The sequence below is a fragment of the Bos indicus genome, chromosome 14, assembly GCF_029378745.1.
Source record: "Bos indicus isolate NIAB-ARS_2022 breed Sahiwal x Tharparkar chromosome 14, NIAB-ARS_B.indTharparkar_mat_pri_1.0, whole genome shotgun sequence".
Classification (NCBI taxonomy): Eukaryota; Metazoa; Chordata; class Mammalia; order Artiodactyla; family Bovidae; genus Bos; species Bos indicus.
In genome coordinates, this window is record NC_091773.1 from 7,362,145 (window position 1) to 7,378,805 (window position 16,661).

Genomic DNA, 16,661 nt, shown 5'->3' on the forward strand with positions numbered 1-16,661 from the left:
TGAGATGGTTGGATGGCATCACCTACTCAATGGACACGCGTTTGAGCAAGCTCCAGGAGATAGTGAGGGATAGGAAGCCTGGCGTGCTGCAGTCCATGGGGTCACAGTATCTTATGGCGTCGTGATAATCCAGTGTCTTCTGAGATAATTCGAGTGCTGTCTGCTGCGGAGGTTACCCCTAAACAGTAGGCGGCAGAGCTGGGCACCCCTTGGCCCAATCGAGCTGACACACAGTGTTAACCTTCACACGTGTTCACGTGGCACGTTTCAAAGTATGAGGACCCCTTTGTTAACCCAGGCTACTGTTTACTGAGATACTCCATTGTCATAGAGACGACTTTGAGTCACAGACTTCAGGGCGAGGTGGCAGCCTTGAGACACCCTTGTTTCTAATCACAGGGACATTTCCCCTCAAGGTTCCAGAACGAGAGCCACCTTGCAGGGCCTTGAAAGAGTCATGGTTGAGGAGGGGCCGCCCTGAGGGGTCCTCCACTTTCATCCCCAGCTCAAGAGCGAGCAGGTGGTTCTCCTTGTTCCTCCCCTGTGGAGTGAGGGCTCAGCAGCGACTGTGGTTTGCAGACTGTCTGTGGACAGGCCTGTGTCTGTCCCCGCGCCTGCGTCTCTGCAGCGCTTCCTAGAATTGCCACTCTTCTGCTTTTGTTTCCCCTACGTGCTGGAGGCTAAGACTGCCCCAGACCTGCAGGCACTCACCCATTTCCCCATGTAGACCCTCAGCCTGGCATAGCCCAGAATGATGCTGCCGCCATCCTGTTCAAAATTCCAAGTGGTCTTCCCACTTGCTTTTACTTCTGATTAAAAACATAGGCAAAAATCAAACCTCAAAGCAGAAGTTCCAGCTTTGTCAAAAGCACCCCACCTCTCGAGGGTGCTTTTCGGCACCCCCTGTCACCTCCGGGCAGGTCCCCTGTGGTGGCTGGCGCTGGAAGCCGAGGTCAGTACGTGCCAGCCTGGAGGAGCGGAACCCGCCCAGCCTCCCTTGCGGGCTCAGCAGGCAGCCCGAGAGGCAGTTTCCGCAGCAGGTCTCGCTGGAAGGGGTACGTTGGTTGGCAGCCAACACTGGAACTGCTGTCTGTTATTTGTGGTTCGTTATTTCAGTGAGGAAGTGCTGTCCGCTCCTGTGGCCAGCCGTGTATATCAGTTGCCTGTTTTCAGGGAAAGTAGGGTCCAGCCTGTCCTGTTTTTCGTGTAAGGCCCTGAGTCACGTGGTCCCCGGAACCTCTTTCATGCTGTCCGTCAGTATGGGGGCATCTGGTGGGGAGAAGCCACTCTTCAGAGAGGACTCCTCAAGTGCGGCCTCTGAGAGGACGGCCTTGCTGCTGTGGTCCGTCCTCCAGGGGAGCCCAGGATGGGCCTCCTGACCCGCTGGGGGCAGATGTTGAGCATCCTCATAAGATTTGTGGCAAAATAATGGGGGGAGGGACCTGGAAGGTGATTTGTGTGAGGGAACAAAAGCTATTTTCATTACTACTTAAAAACAATCACTCCATCCCCTGAATTTGATCTCTTAACTCTCAGCGAGAGACCTGACGGAAGAATCACGTCTGCACAAGATGCTCTTGTAAACTGTGGAAATCACAGGCGATACTGGCCGCCTGCATTGCAGTAAAGGGGGACTGAGTTGAGGTCTCCCCCTCGGCCTGCCCGCAGACACGGCTGGGTGGAGACACCCTGTTCTCTTACTTCTTTAAGCTCCAATAATCTGGGAATTAATGAGTGTCCTTTCCTCATTCCTGCAGAGGCTCTGTTGGACTCACACCATACACAGACCTCTCCTCGACTCCCCCGAACGCATGGAAATAACAGGAGAGCCACCCCTTCTTTTCTCTCCATTCAGATCTCTCCGCAGAACCTGCTCTGTCTTCAGATCACTTGCGTGTGAGTGCGGGAGACGTCATAATCGCAGATTTTTATTCTTTTCCTCATCGCCAAACCCTGGCACCTTCAGTTGACTATCTGTTCTATTTCCCCGATACAGTGGCTTCACCACCGCTGCGGTTCATCCAAGGATTCTGTCCTGGAACAGGGAGACTGTATATAGTGTGGGAAGAGCTGATGGCAGCTGCAGCCTCGCCCCTCTGGGAGTACTGCTAGCGTCTCTGTGTGTCTTCGTCGTGTGATGGGGATGCCCACACCCTCCCACACACACTGACTCTGCGGGGTGATGGCAGTCGAGATGGATTCGTGCCTTGGGAAGGCCCCTGTCGGGAAGCCGCCTGCCTTTCGTGGATGGTCAGATTCGATGTAGACTGCAGGACTGAGGCATCAGCGTCCCCTGTGCTTGCTGACCCTTGGATGATCTCATTCTGGGTTCTCTGTTAGCGGTAGAAGCGATGCCTGCCATCCAAATAGACATCTACCTTTTATCTTCTGATTCCCAGTTCTTCTGATTGGTGTATAAATGGGGACGTCTCACTGACTACTTTCTCTGTTTCTCCCTCTTCTCATGGCCCTTCCCATGAGAGTCAGTTCTCACCTGCATGTTTTGATTGGTGAAGTCTGGCTCCTACCTAAAGAACTTTGTGGCAGAATTTATTTGATCCTGGGGCTCTGCCAACTTGAATTACATCAAGCGTCTAATTACACAGACAGGTAGCCTCTTCAAATATTTGCCCACTTCACATTCCTTGTGGAGTGCCTGCTGCTGAGCTGGGTGGTGACCTTCAGCATATAGATCCAGACGGTTCGCTCAGGGGCTTGGCTGTGGGTTACCCTCCCGGTCACCCCATGCCAGCTGCTGTCCTTGCTGAGCCTGCCTTAGTTCTCCCTTGGCCATTTCAATCTTTGTCTTTGTCTCAAATACAACTTTCCCTCAAGTGATTTCTACTTCTGGTATGATGTCTGAGGCTGATATGCACATGTGCTTCCTTTCACGGCTCTTTTGCGACTTGCTAAGCCCTCCTGTTCTGTGGCAGTGACTGAAAATTCCATCTCTTTGTGAAATTTTAAAAGTAAAAGTAAGTTCCATTGTATATCCATGATCATATGGGAAATTGTCTGAAAAAAACAGAATAAAAGTTTTTCTCTACTCCATCCTGACACTCTTTTTCACGTAAGACGTTGTTAGCTGACCTGAAGGTGTCCGTCATTGAACCCTGCTTCTTTTACCCTTTTCCCTAAGACCTGATTTCCCCTTGTGCCTCAGAAGCTGCAGCTCGGTTGGTGCAGTTTGCAGAATCCCACTTTATTTGAGTGTTAATACTCTTGTGTTTGAGGCTTCCCTGATGGCTCAGTGGTAAAGAACCCCCCTGACGATGCAGGAGATGCGGGTATGATCCCTGGGTCGGAAAGATCCCCTGGAGAAGAAAACAGTGACCCACTCCTGTATTCTTGCCTGGGAAATCCCACGGACAGAGGAGCGTGGTGAGCTATGGGCCGTGGGGTTGGGTCACAATGAGTCGACCATGACTTAGCAACTTAACAACAACCCAACTCTCGTGTTTATTACTGTTTGCTCGGGTGCCCGTTTCCTGATCCGTGTCCTTGGCCAGGGTAGCTGGGTTTTAGCTGCCTCCTCCCGTCCCTGTAGCGTCCCCTTGCTGGCTGAGATCTCTAGGTCTGCTGCAGGTTTGGGGCAAAGGCAGGGCTCTAGATGGGAGGAACCAGAGCTGCAATCCCCATCTGAAGGGGGTCTGTTCCAGCCTCAGGCTCAGCCCAGGGCAGTGCAGCCGCAGGCTGGTTCTTGCTCGTCATTCCCACATGGGCAGGAGCGCCCATCTTAGCCCAGGAGCTCCCCCTGCCTCCTGTCCATCTAGTAAATGCAGCTCTCCACTCCTGCTCCTGGGAGTCTGTCTTCCCTCCTCGGCCTCTCTCACCCCCACATCTGATCCATCAGCAAGTCCTTCCCTGCTGTGGGCACTCCCTTCATAAGGTACCTTGAATATTTCCTCTGTCCCCAGGCTGCTGCCCCCATCAAGCCCTGACTACGCAGAATGTGGTCCCAGGGCCAGCAGCATCAGCATCAGGGAGATTGTTAGAAATGCAGACTGTCTGGGCCCCCTCAGACCTGCCGAATCAGACTCCACATTGCACCGTCGTCCCCTCCTTGGGCTGCTCGTGAGTGTCGTGGAGCCCAGGGAGCTCCGCCCTCAGCTGTCAGCTTCCCTTCCTGGTCACAGACCTGGCTCTTCACCAGGCTGAGTACTTTGTCTTCTGTGGCCCTAAATTCAAGTTTTCTGACAGAGTGATCTTTTCAAAATGTGAATCAGAGCCCGGCATCCCTGGGGGACCAGACTCCGGACGCCGAGCTGGGTGGGCTGGGGTGCCCGTGCTGGGGCAGCCTTGATTTCCAGTTGCTGTGGATGCCTTGCCCAGGGAGCCTCAAGCCCTGAAGACAGAGCCCCTCCCTGAATGAGCAGTGCACAGGGGGACTCCTGAGAAGCCCATTTTAGGGGTCATCCCAGGCCAGGTCACAGTGGGTGGAGAAGGACGCAGCCAGTAGTGCAGTAAGCAGCTGAAAGGGAGCCAGACTGGCTGCACTTGACCCTTAATAGTGTGTGGCCTGGGGCAAAGCCCTTCTCCTTTCGGAAATTCTGTTGTTTCATCTGTAAAGTGGGAAAATAATAGAACCTACCCTGTGGGGCTGATGTGCGGGTTATGTATAATTATGCAAATGAAGCAGCTGTCGGGGTGCCTGGCTCGGGTTGAGTCTAATCTTAGCTCCTGTCATAGGAGTGACATAGCTCCTTAACTCTAATCTGAGCTCCTGTAAGTCAGCCATAACTCTTTTTGCTTCCGGAAGCTTCTGTGCAGCAGGCAGGTTCCGATGCAGCTGTCCAGGCCCCGTGCTCAGCAGTACGAGTCCCAGCGTGGATGAAATGCCTCCTGCTATGTAGGAGAGTCTGTTGCCTGGTCCAGGTAGATGGTTGCATCGTGTTCACGGCTAGAGACAATGTGACCCTATCTGTCCCACGTGCCGTGGTTGTGACATTCAGGGTCACCCCCCCTGGAGAATGGAGAAGGGAATGGCAACCCACTCCAGTGTTCTTGCCTGGAGAATCCCATGGATAGAGGAGCCTGGCAGGCTGCAGTCCATGGGGTTGCAAAGAGTCAGACACGATTGAGCGATGAACACTCACACATCCCTGGAAAGGCCCTGGAGGAGGCTGATACGGAAAATCTGGTGCCAAGCAGCATCATGGGACCTCCTGCCCAAAGTAGCAGGGAGTTGGGTGGGGGGCTCTGAGCCAGAAGGGGCGCCTGACTTCAGCACAGAGCAGGAGAGACCCCAGGTGGGCGATCTCCCTACTCAGAGAAGTACAGGAAGGAAAGGAGTTGTGGCCAGATGAGCAGGAGGCAGTGTCCACGTGGGGTTCCCACCCAGGGTCTGGGGCTGCTCATGTCAGCGCACATGGTGGACATCAACCTCGGAGTTGCACTGGCCTCAGAGTAAGACCCTCACAGTCCCTGACTCTTCTTAGACCTACTTTGTTACCAACGAACTACCTGGGTGAGTTTGAAGAGTGATTGAAGTGGTTTATGTTTTGTTGTCATTAACCGTCTTTAAACAGGATACTCTGACAAACCTAGACATCATATTAGACCAGCGGAGGCATCACTTGCTGGTAGAGATTCATCTTGTCAAAGCTATGGTTTCTCCAGAAGTCATGTACAGATATGAGAGTTGGACCATAAAGAAGACCAAGTGCCAAACAGTTGATGGCTTTCTAATTGTGGTGCTAGAGGAGACATTTGAGAGTCCCTTGGATTGCAAGATGAAATCAGTTAATCCTAAAGGAAATCAACCCTTCATATTTATTGGAAGGACTGATGTTGAAGCGGAAGCTCCAATACTTTGGCTACCTGATGCCAAGAGCCAACTTACTGGAAAAGACCCTGATGCTGAGAAAGATTGAAGACAGGAGGAGAAGGGGGCAACACAGGATGAGATGGTTGGATGGCATCACCCATACAATGGACATGAGTTTGAGCAAACTCCGGGAGATAGCGAAGGACAGGGAAGCCTGGTGTGCTGTAGTCCATGGGGTCTCAGAGTCAGACACGACTTAGCGACTGAACAACAACAAACAGAACTCGGATGTGCTCCGTCGCTGGGAGTTTAGTCTGTCTCCCTTGGGCAGGGGTGGCGGCTCTGAAGGTCCTGGGGGGAACAGGGTGTGCACTTCCAGCTCCATGTTCTTGTCCCCAGGGTCTCCTGGAGGCTGCCCATCACCTGTGTAAAAGGACACGGAGAAAAACTTCTAGAGGAAATAGATTGTTGGTTCTCATGGAGCAGAGTCTCCATCGCTGAGGCGAGAAGCCAGTGCCACCTCCCTGGCGCAGCACGGAGAGGGGCCCTGGGGATGGCAGAGGGAGGGGAGGAGTCCATCGGGCCCAGGTCTCCATGGAGCGCCCACCCATCAGGTCCGGGGACTGGTGAACATCAGGTGGGCAGAGGTCTTTTGTCCTGAGCCACACGCAGAGGGAAATGCCCCCCAAATGCAGTGGAGGGGGCTTCAGTGAGCACAGTATTGGAACCCCTGACTGACCCAAGAGTGGTCCACCTTTGGACGGGCTTCCAGGCAGGGGGAGGGAGGCTTCCAGGAGAAGCACATTCCCCCCGCCACTCCCCTCCACCAGGGGCCAGGTGCCTGCCAGCGATGCAGAGCCCAGGCATGCGTGGCATTGAGTGGAAATTAACGTATGTGTGCTGACAGGTCGCCAAAGGGCAGGATCCTGCACAGCAAACTTGTCTAAATATCAGAAGATACTCAGAGGCGGTTAGAAGCCACTGCCTGCCCCCTCCTTCCCTGTCGCTGGGAAGATGCTCTGTTTGGGTTCCATTTAAAAACATCTCCTGCGGCAAACATTAGGCTCATTCACATCAGGCCTGCTGGAAGCTCCGTGCTGCATGCACATTGTCCGGAGGAGGGTGTGCTAATCAAGACCCAGGGGGTGGGGCGGGGGGGTGTGCGGGGAGAGGTGACAGTGGTGGGGACGCTGCCCCGGAGGGGCCGACCTGCCAGCAATCGTGAGCACTTCATGCCGCTTCACTCTCCCTGTGCTAGGCACTGGGTCCCCGCTGTTTCTTAATTCTCGAGTGAGGCCATGCCACCCTTCCCGCTGTACCACTGTTCACAGCAGGATTCTGTTTTCCTGAGCCACCTGGTTTCCTGAGATCACACCAGTCTGCACTCAGATGCCTGAGAAACACAATGGGTCCTGGCCTCGCACTCCCTTTTTGCTGCCCGGGCCTCTGCCTCTAACCCGGCTGCCTGCCCAGTCTGTCTGGCCAACGTGCAAGCCTTCCCACGCTCATCCTGTGACGAGCTCGAGGTCTCTCTTCCCGTTTCCGGGCAAAGAGACCCACCCGTTCCCCTCAGGTCAGTCCCCACCTGGCCCCTGACCAAGGCCACTCTGTGCAGGGGGCTCCCCAGTGCCCTGGTGTCTCAGCGCCAGGGGGCCCAGTGTCGCCAGATGGAGCCCTCAGCGTCTCCGAGAGCAAGGATGCATTAGCGGGGACTGTTTTTATCGGGCGGTCAGTCTTTACAGCCCAGACTTTGCACTGTTATGGGGTGTGTGTTTTCAGAAAAGAAGAAAGTTTCTGCTGTCTCATTGCAGCCAAGAGCAAAATACGGTGGAGGGGAGGGACATCTCATGAATGCAGGCATGCGTCACAGGCCTCCTCCCTTCCCGGGGTGATTCGTGCTCTTTTTTTAAAGGTTTTAAATTTTCTTTGCTCTCTGGAATGGTTTCTCCCTGTCTGTGAATATCTTTTGCTATCTTTTGATATTTCCACAAATTTCTTGCACATAGTATTCACCTCCTCTTTTTTTTTTTTTTTTGGTCCCCTAGATGTGTATATATTTTTAGAGTTGGGAATTTATGATGCTTTTTTATAAACCACATTTGTTCATACCTTTTCTTTCCTCTGTAAATTCAGGATCATATTTACCATTTCCCTTTGGTTCTGATTCAGGCAGCGCCACACCTAACCTAGGGTTGTTACAGTAAACATGCTTGCTTATTAACCTTGGAAAATGGGTCTGCAGTCTCCTATTGAGAATGCTGGAGGAAGCTCTTGCTTGGCTATAATTGAAGCAGTGAGTCAAACCCTAATTGCTGCAAAAAATAAGACAGCTTCCCTAGAGCTTCAACACACCCAGGGGAGCATTTCACCTAAAGGAACTGACCGCAAGGTTCTTTTTCATTGTTTTCTGGTTTGTAGTGTTTGGATTTTTGTCTGCAGCCCTCTAATTCTCACTGTACCCTAGAGTCTGAGAATTTCTGCAGTGCAAGGGACCTGAGAGGATGTTTGCATTCTTTCGATTCCTGGAAACCCTCCAGTGTTCAAGACCGGGGTCATCTCCTGCAGGAAACCACTGCTGACCACCACCTGCTCCCCACCCACCCAGCTCCACCCCACCCTAGGGGTCCAGGAGAAGTGTCCTCTCCAACCCCTCCACTGAACTGGCAACCATTTTGTGTCTAGAAAGTGGGGGACCCACGGTTCTGTCTCCAGCCTTTAGCAGAGTGTCTGACAATTAACTCTCAGCAAGAGTGTTTGAAATACAGGGGGCTGCGTGTATGACAGATAAGAGCCAGACACTTGTCCAATGGCTTATTCAGTAAACGGTTCAGTATTCAGAGGTGTCCAGACAGAGCTCACTGCTCTGTCTGTCTTGCAGAGCAGGTGCTAATGGAACTCGTCCCTGTTGCAGCCAAGGCCGCACCTTTGCTGCCCTGCAGCCCATTGCAGGCACCCGCCCTTCAGATCTGCTCCTGATTTTAAAACTTGTTTTCATCCCTCTTCTGGTTTCTCAGTCTCCCTGGGCCCGGGTAACCTTTGTCTGCCCACCCACTGGCCACCATCATCAGGCGATGCTCCGAGGGGCCTGAGTGCATGTGGGGATCCTGGCGAGCAGCGTTTTATGCTGCAAGGTCCCTTCAGAACCAGACCTCGTCTTCCTGAGGAAATCAGCCTCCACCCGGTAGCTGCATCCGCCTCCTGCAGGGTCCGCTGCATTCACTCTGCACGGTGACTCCCATTCCTGCTGCTTCAGGGGACACGTGGCCTTGGGACCTCTTTCATCTTCTTGGGGCACAGGCTGAGGGGGCATGTGGCCTTGGGACCTCTTCCGTTGTCGTCTTCTCTTGGGGTGCAGGCCAAGTGCCTGATGGACTGCTCTGGAGAGGTCAGCTTTTCCACAGCTGTCCACGTGCCCGCCCTGTGCCCAGCACAGCGCTGATGACTGTCCTGTGCATCTGAGGGAGAATGTTTTCTCAGCCAAGATACCTTGTGGCGTTTGAAAGAAGCAATTCTGCATATTCCTTTTTCCTTTTTCTTTTTCCTCTCTTACTTTTTGCTTCATTTCCCCCAATTATTAAAGGACTATGTTATTTGAAAAAAAAAAAAATTAGGTAACAGAACAAAGACAAGAAGGGCCCTTGGTTGCAAAGCATGTAAACGACCGTGGAGAATGCAGATCCCCCTCGGATGCAGTCGTGGGGCCAGACGCTGACTGTTCATGAGGCCCTGGCCAGACCCTTCCTCATGCCAGGCCACATAGTAGGTGCTGGAATCAAGTAGCCAAAACACGGCCCGGGTCCCTGCCTTCTCGAAGCTCCTGATGAAGAATAGATAGATGAGCAGGTGACGTGGTCTCCAGGGGCGACAGTGCACTGAAGGAACAAGGGCAGGAGATGCGGGGGTGTGTCTGAGGCCGCTGCTTCTGCTGGGGGTGGGAGTTGTCTGGGAAGCCCTGTTGGACACGGTGACACTGAGGCAGGAGCTTGAGTGAGAGAGGGGCTCCAAGCAGGGCACTCACGTTTTGGGGAGGGCCCAGGCGGCTGGCAGGGTACTGGGCACAGGGCAGCGGCTCCAGGCACACAGGCTCCAGCTGGGCAGGGACACCCGTGGGGACACGCAGTACGGCACGTAGGGTTGCGTGCTGCCCTCTTTTCATTTATTTGCTCAAAAGCCCTTTTGTCACTTATGGCCGAGTTTGTATGGCAGGTGGGGGTGCTAAGCATCTGGGTCTTAGAGACGGGACCCCCTCCATATCTTTCAGAGGCAGGGCAGAAGTGTGGACTGGGGTGCAGGCCAACCCCATTCATTTCCCAGATGCCCCTTAGCTGCTGTATCTCTGTGGGGAGGGTGGGGTCTTGGCGGAAAACTCCAGGAGAGAAGAGCCCTGCGGAGCGCTGGGCTCTGTTCGTGATCTGCTGTAGACAGCTCTAGTGGTGAAGACCCCGCCTGCCAGTGCAGGAGACATAAGAGACCCTGGTTCGATCCCTGGGTCAGGAAGATCCCCTGGAGGAGGGCATGGCAAGCCACTCCAGTATTCTTGCCTGGAGTGGGCTACAGTCTATAGGGTTGCAAAGAGTCGGACACAACTGAAGCGACTTAGCATACCATACACATAGGGAAGAAAACTAGATTCTGGAACACTCAAGGTGGGCAGAGCTGCAGAACTCAGAGCCTGATTTAGTGAATAATTTGCACACTCCTGTGGGTTAAGGTTTTCCATTAAGCTCTCTGTGCTGCTAATAAATTAGTTGGAAGATGTGTTAGATACAGCACTTGGGGAAAATGGAGTACCTATCTCGGGGGATAATGACACCGTGAAGGCAGATTATTTCTACCGTGGAGAACAATTGTAAGCCTGTGCTAATAGATTAAACTGCTAGAGCGATCATTCTGAACAAAGAAAATGGTCGAGAGCTATACAGTCAGCCCTAAACTGATTAGGACGGGTAGAGAGTCATAATTTAACCCTACTGATCAATGACACATCATTTCTTTAGTCGCTGCCACACAGCACCAGCCAGGGAAGGTCCCCGGACTTGAGGTCACCTGGATTAACATCCAGATCTGAGCTACCTTCCAGCCCACTGACCTTACATGAGTCACTGGGCACTAGAGGTTTCCCTGAGATGCCCAGGCCACAAGACGCCGTGTGCAAGTGATGGGCCTGGGGTGAGGAGAGTGTCCACTGGGTGCCACGGGGGCAGAGAAGGAAGTCTGTGGTTGGCAGAAACATAAAACATAGAAGCAGAGTGTGAGTCCTGGCAGAGGTGGTGTGCCCGAGGGTGGGGGAGGGGCTCAGCACCCCCTCTGGGATGTAGCCCTCCATGCCCCCCAGTTCCCGTTTCCACAGCCTCACGCGAAGCTGGGCATTTGCACACTCAAGCTCATGAGAACGTGAACTCGGGCCAGTACCAGCCGGCGACCGAACCCTGGGCATCATAGTTACTCTTTGAATGCCCCTCCCGTGACACGTGTGCCGGCCAGGAGGGTCACCCTTCACAGGATTTCCATGGCTGCACATTCACTTTCGTGTCCATCACTCTTCCTGGTGAAGTAAGCCCAGAGGATTACATTTGGAAATTTCATTTTGCTCTCAGAATTGGCAGTGCGTGAACCGAACTGGTGATCCTATCTGGAAGGTGGGGACCCTGCCCAGTGAGTTTGGTGACTGGCGGGGCGGTGAGCACATACCTGCTCTTCGCTGCCTCCCCTCTGCCCGCCATGCCTTCTCCCACCATCTGCAGACACCACCGCCTTCCATGAAGTGGCCCCAGCCCTCATGGGACAGAGTTATTTTCCCTTGTTTCAAGCCCGGAGGCCTCATCTTGGTCTCTGCCCTTCTTCCTGCCCCTGGGTCATCCTGGGCCGGCTCCCAGGACCCCGCCCTGCCATCCTGGGAACAGGCACTGCAGGCTCTGTTCATCCGAGGCCTGGGCCCGGAGGGACCTCCTTGTCTGCGCAGCTGGGTCAGCCCCAATCAGCATTCAGGTGTTAGAGTTGTTCAGAAGGACAGTGAAGTCCACTGTTGGTGACTTCGTCCTTGTTCCGGGCTTCACCTCTGATGGCAGTCACTGTATATGAATCATGCTGTCACACCAGGAGTGCGTCTCAAAGCTCGTGTATTGGTGGATCTCGCCCATTTTATCATGATTGTTGGCATCTGTTTACCTGAACTCGATGGGCTTGATTTGCCCGCGTGAGGTCCTGGGACCCCAGCGTAAATCCTGCGTGCCCCCCAACTCCTTACTTTGATGTGGAATTGACCGGCAGTTCAGAGAAAAGCATTTGTCCAGTATTCCCTCCTCCCTTTCCCACCCGTCTGTCAGGTTCCCTCTTTCAAAGTGAAGTAAATCAATATTTACTTCTAAAGTCTTGGTTCACAGTACATTTCCCCATTTCATGAAATTGAAACAAACAGTAAAAGAAGGGGGGATGAAAGGCCTCCATCTACTGTAGAAAGACAGCTCAGGCCAAATGTGCTAATACTTCCCACTCAGGGTATCTCTCTAGCTTCTGGAAAGTTCTGTGCAAGTTGGAGGTTCCTTCCAGTCAGTAACTGTGTAACGCCCACCCCAGATGGGCCTCCTCCATTTTTGTCTCTGAATTAAACCTGACCACGCTCCCCCCAACACAGCCCTTCCTGCTAGCAGGGAATGGCTCAGGCCCAGGGCCGAGGGAGGCCCCTGGAAGCCTGAACGTGGGTCCCAGAGATGGTGTGGGTCGTGTTTACAGGGGGTGGGCAGGGAGGAAAGTGTAAGCCAGGCTTCAGCCAGAGGGGAGTCCGAAAGTATTTCATGAGTGGAAGCTCTCAGAGGCCACCTGAGCAAGCCCACTGCTCCGGATCTCTCCTGGGGGTCCTGGGAGTCCTTGCTCCTTCTGTCCCCGCTCTGCCTGAAGCCCACCCCCATGCCTCCCCTGGAGGCTGCCCTGGCGCTCTGTCAGAGCACCGCCCTGTCCTGTGTCTGCCCCCCTACACTGGCTTTCCCCCATGTGCTCCCCGAGCATCCATCACTCACTGGCACCCAGCGGAGCACCCTTCCACAGACACTGGCTGCTTGCCCTGGGCCCACACCTGCCCCGCCCGCCTGTATCTGGGGAGAGCTGTGCCATGGTAGTGACAGCCTGGCCCTCAGAGAGCTCAGTCCACTGGGACTCTGATGAAACGAGGACGGTCTTGTTGAATGAATGAATGAGTGAGTAACTGACATGCCTCAGTACCGTAGGGAAACATTGTTAGTACCTGAATGAGGGCCTGGAAGGCATGGCAATATTAAGCACCCGCTCTGCTTACAAAAGCGTCTTCAGTTCTCCGAGCCGTTCTCTGAAGTGGGCATTCTAATCTCTGTTTCACAGATGAGACAGCGAGGGTCATGGGGGAAAGTGGCCTTTCCAGGCTCACAGCCCGCAGCGAGGGAGGTGCTGTGTACGCCCCACCAAGTGCAGGACAGAGAGGCTCTTCCTGCCTCGCCTTCACAGCCCCTGGGCAAGGCCAGCCACCCTGACGTCTGCTCTGTGTCCGAGGCGGTCATTCCCCAGCTCGGCAAGTCCGGGCCCGTCACTTTCCTCCTCGGCTGGTTTTCTGTCAGTCACTTTTGCAACTCTTAGGGTCTCAACACTTTCTAATTTTTGCCTATGTTATCTGTATGATTTCTCTTCTCAAGATCAATAGCAGTTGTAAAACAGACCAGAACAGAGTCAGGGCATTAGCACCAGCTGGAGTTTGGCCTTGTCTGGAATCGGCCTGCTCCGTAGCCAGTCGATGGGATTCCTCTGGTCCCGGCTGGACTGGAATTGGGGCCTGCCTTGTGACCTCTCTCCCTCCCTCCCGCAGGTCACAGACGAGGAGCCCAGCTCCAACCACACGGTGATGATCCAGGAGACCCTCCAGCAGGCCTCCGTCGAGCTGGCCGAGCAGCATCACCTGGTGGTGTCGTCCGACGACGTGGAGGGCATCGAGACGGTCACCGTCTACACTCAGGGCGGGGAGGCCTCAGAGTTCATTGTCTACGTGCAGGAGGCCGTGCAGCCAGTGGAGGAGCAGGCCTCGGGGCCGCCCGCCCCCGAGCTCTAGGGACTCGGGGTGTGCCACAGAGCCATGAGGCAGGGCTGCACCCGGGAAGGCCCCAGACCGGTGCTCCGCATGCGCTCGTGTCTGCCCTCCCGGCTCCAGTGGCCACGCGGGGCCCTCCTGGTCCTCCTCTGGGTGGGTAAGGCCATCGGTTGGCATCACCAGCAATACGGGAGCCCCCCTCTCCCCTCCCTGCAGCACAAACACACACACACCCTCCCCCACTTCACCCGCTTCCAGGAGGACTTTCGCATCAACTTCCCCAAACAGGGCCCTCCCTGGGCAGCCCCTTTGCGTCAAGATTCAAACAGAGACCACCCCTCCCCACCCCAGTCCTCATCAGCACCTTCTCTGAATCATGGCCCCAACGCCTGTCCCCCGACCCCGTGTAGGTTCCCCGTCTTTATCTGGGACTGCCCTGCAGCCCGGTGACCGAAAGACAGCCGCCAGAGGAGGTGACCTTAGCGTTTCTGAATCACTTAGCAGAGAAAAGAGGGGAGGGATGGGCCTGCAGAGTCCCGCCCTCCTGGAGCCTCCGAAGCACTTACTATCATGTGACGTGAGCATGATTTGATGACCCAGTCCCATCCCAGGTGGAGGGGTCTCAGCTTCCTCTCTTAGAATTCTTTTGCTTTTCCAATAAATGCACTTTTTCCTATTTGCCACCTGCTCTAAGGAGGTGGGGTGGATAGAATCAAAGCATTCCTCTACCAGAGTCCTTCTCCTCCTTTAGGTTGGCGGATTTATGTCCGTCCCCCACCACCTCCCACCCGCTCTGAGACCCCAGGCCCCAGAACTCGATGGTGACGTCGTTCTCCCTCTAAAGCGTGAGCCTTGTTTCGGGGTCACTATGAGAGGCCAGTAGTCTTCCCTTCCACTTCCTGGCACCTCACTTTGGTTTGCTGCAGCCTAGAGGAGGCAGCAGCCGCTCCCCGCTTCAGGAGGGGCAGTAAACCCACCGTCAGGCCTTCCCGACGCTCCTAAGTCTGACCTTTTCATCCAGGGGCTCTTGGTAAAGCCCACACCTTTTGCGCCTCTGCTGTGTGACAGCTTTGTGGGGGTGTCAAGGCAAGTACCGCCACCCCCCATCCAGCCCTGGGGTCTCCTGATGGCGTCACTCACTGTCCAGCTCACTGAGGTCAAGATTTTTTTTTTTTTTTTTTATCAAATGAAGTTTTATTTAATTTATAGTGATTCTAACCAATTATTTGAATAAACCATCCTTTTGAGGTGTAAATTGCCAAACTGTTCTTCATGGCTTTAGACTTTCACATTTCTAAACAATGAAATAATGGAAATAATGACATAGGAGGACTCACAAAACTGTTCACACGAAACAAAGTCCTTGACGCTATTTGGGTACTAAAAACAGCCAAAGGTTTCCGTTCAGTAACAAAGAAAAAAGCTTGAGAATCGTTTTTAATCCTACAACGGCTGGTTCTCTTTTGTGGCCAAGGAGGACATTATTGACCCATTTTCAGTGAAGAATGGGCCCTCCCTGGGGGATCAGTGGTAAAGAATCCACCTACAAATGCAGAAGATGAAGGTTTGATCCCTGGGTCGGGAAGATCCCTGGAAGAAGGAAATGGCAACCACTCCAGTATTCTTGCCTGGAAAATCCCGCAGTCCGTGGGGTCGAGAGTTGGACAGGACTTAGCGGCTAAACACCACCACCACTAAAGAATGAGCTTTGAGTCATTCTCTAGTAAGGATGGTGAGCTTTTACCAATCTTGGTAGAAGTGAATGGTACAACCAAATAATGGATTTTTTCCCCTCAATATTTAGAAGCCTGTGTGTTTGTTTGTTTCTTGCTGTATGATTGACCTACAACACTATGTTAATTCTAGGTACATGGCATAGTCATTGGATGTTTTTATACATTACAAAATGATCACCACAGTTAGTCTAGTATGCTAGACGCGTCATACACGTGACGATAAGACTCAGAGGCAGTGAGATTCACCGAGAGAATACATGAGGTGCTTGGCACAGTGTCGAGCAGAGAAATGCCCAGGAAGGAGGCTGTGACCTCCCAGTGTGGCCGTGGATGCACAGCGGCATTAGTTGCTCTGAGTTTTGAGGGTTTTTTTAAATTTCCTGTTATCTTAGATTGTTGACCCCAAGGAATTCTCCAGGCCAGAATACTGGAGTGGGTAGCCTTTCCCTTCTCCAGGGGATCTTCTCAACCCAGGGATCGAAGCCAGGTCTCTTGCATTGCAGGCAGATTCTTTACCAGCTGAGCCACCAGAGAAGCCTGAGTTTTGAGTTGTCTGAGGAGATGGTGACTTATTTTATAACCATATCTACAGGGCCAATTTAGCAAATTCGTTTTTCTTGTAGTAAGTATTTAAAATACATGATCTGTTGTCACTGATGATGTTCCCTGTATCCTTTGGTTCCATCCTTCAAGGCTGAAAAGACTGTTTGATTCCAACTCCATCACCCCGCCTCACCCCTTTTAAAATTTCAGAATGAACTGTCCATCTCACCCGTAGATGAAGTCCAGGTCCATGCCCATCTCCCCCCAGTGGCAACAGTTTTAGGTCGTAGCAGAAGGTCTTTGGGAATCAATTAAGTGGAGTATTACTTTGGAAGAGGAAAAATAACAAAAAACAAAAGCAGAAACGTGTTCTGAAGGGAGGACTTAATTTACCATACATCACAAAATTTTCTAAGTAAATTATTTTCCAGTCAACTTGGCCCTTCTCTTAGCCGTGACGGGGACATGTTTGGGTTTGATTTTAAAAATTCTAATCTATCACTACTGTCACTATTCCTGCTGCAATTTAAGGCTTTGGTGGTTTGTGGTGGATAACAGTTGTTAC

General features: G+C 53.1%; 1 protein-coding gene across 3 annotated transcripts in view; it reads left to right on the plus strand.

Moving 5' to 3' along the window:
* Window positions 1-13,986, plus strand: part of ZFAT (zinc finger and AT-hook domain containing) — a 158,580-nt gene extending 144,594 nt beyond the window's left edge. For 2 of the 3 annotated variants that reach the window (XM_070802414.1, XM_019973941.2), the window contains one exon: window positions 13,599-13,986. In XM_070802414.1, the coding sequence (XP_070658515.1) occupies window positions 13,599-13,838 (240 nt within the window). In that variant the 3' untranslated portion in view covers window positions 13,839-13,986. Of the gene's footprint in view, window positions 1-1,757; window positions 1,897-1,996; window positions 3,047-13,598 lie in introns of those variants that run through there. The other variant, XM_070802415.1, reaches the window with a different exon arrangement.
* Window positions 13,987-16,661: the final 2,675 nt, after the last annotated feature.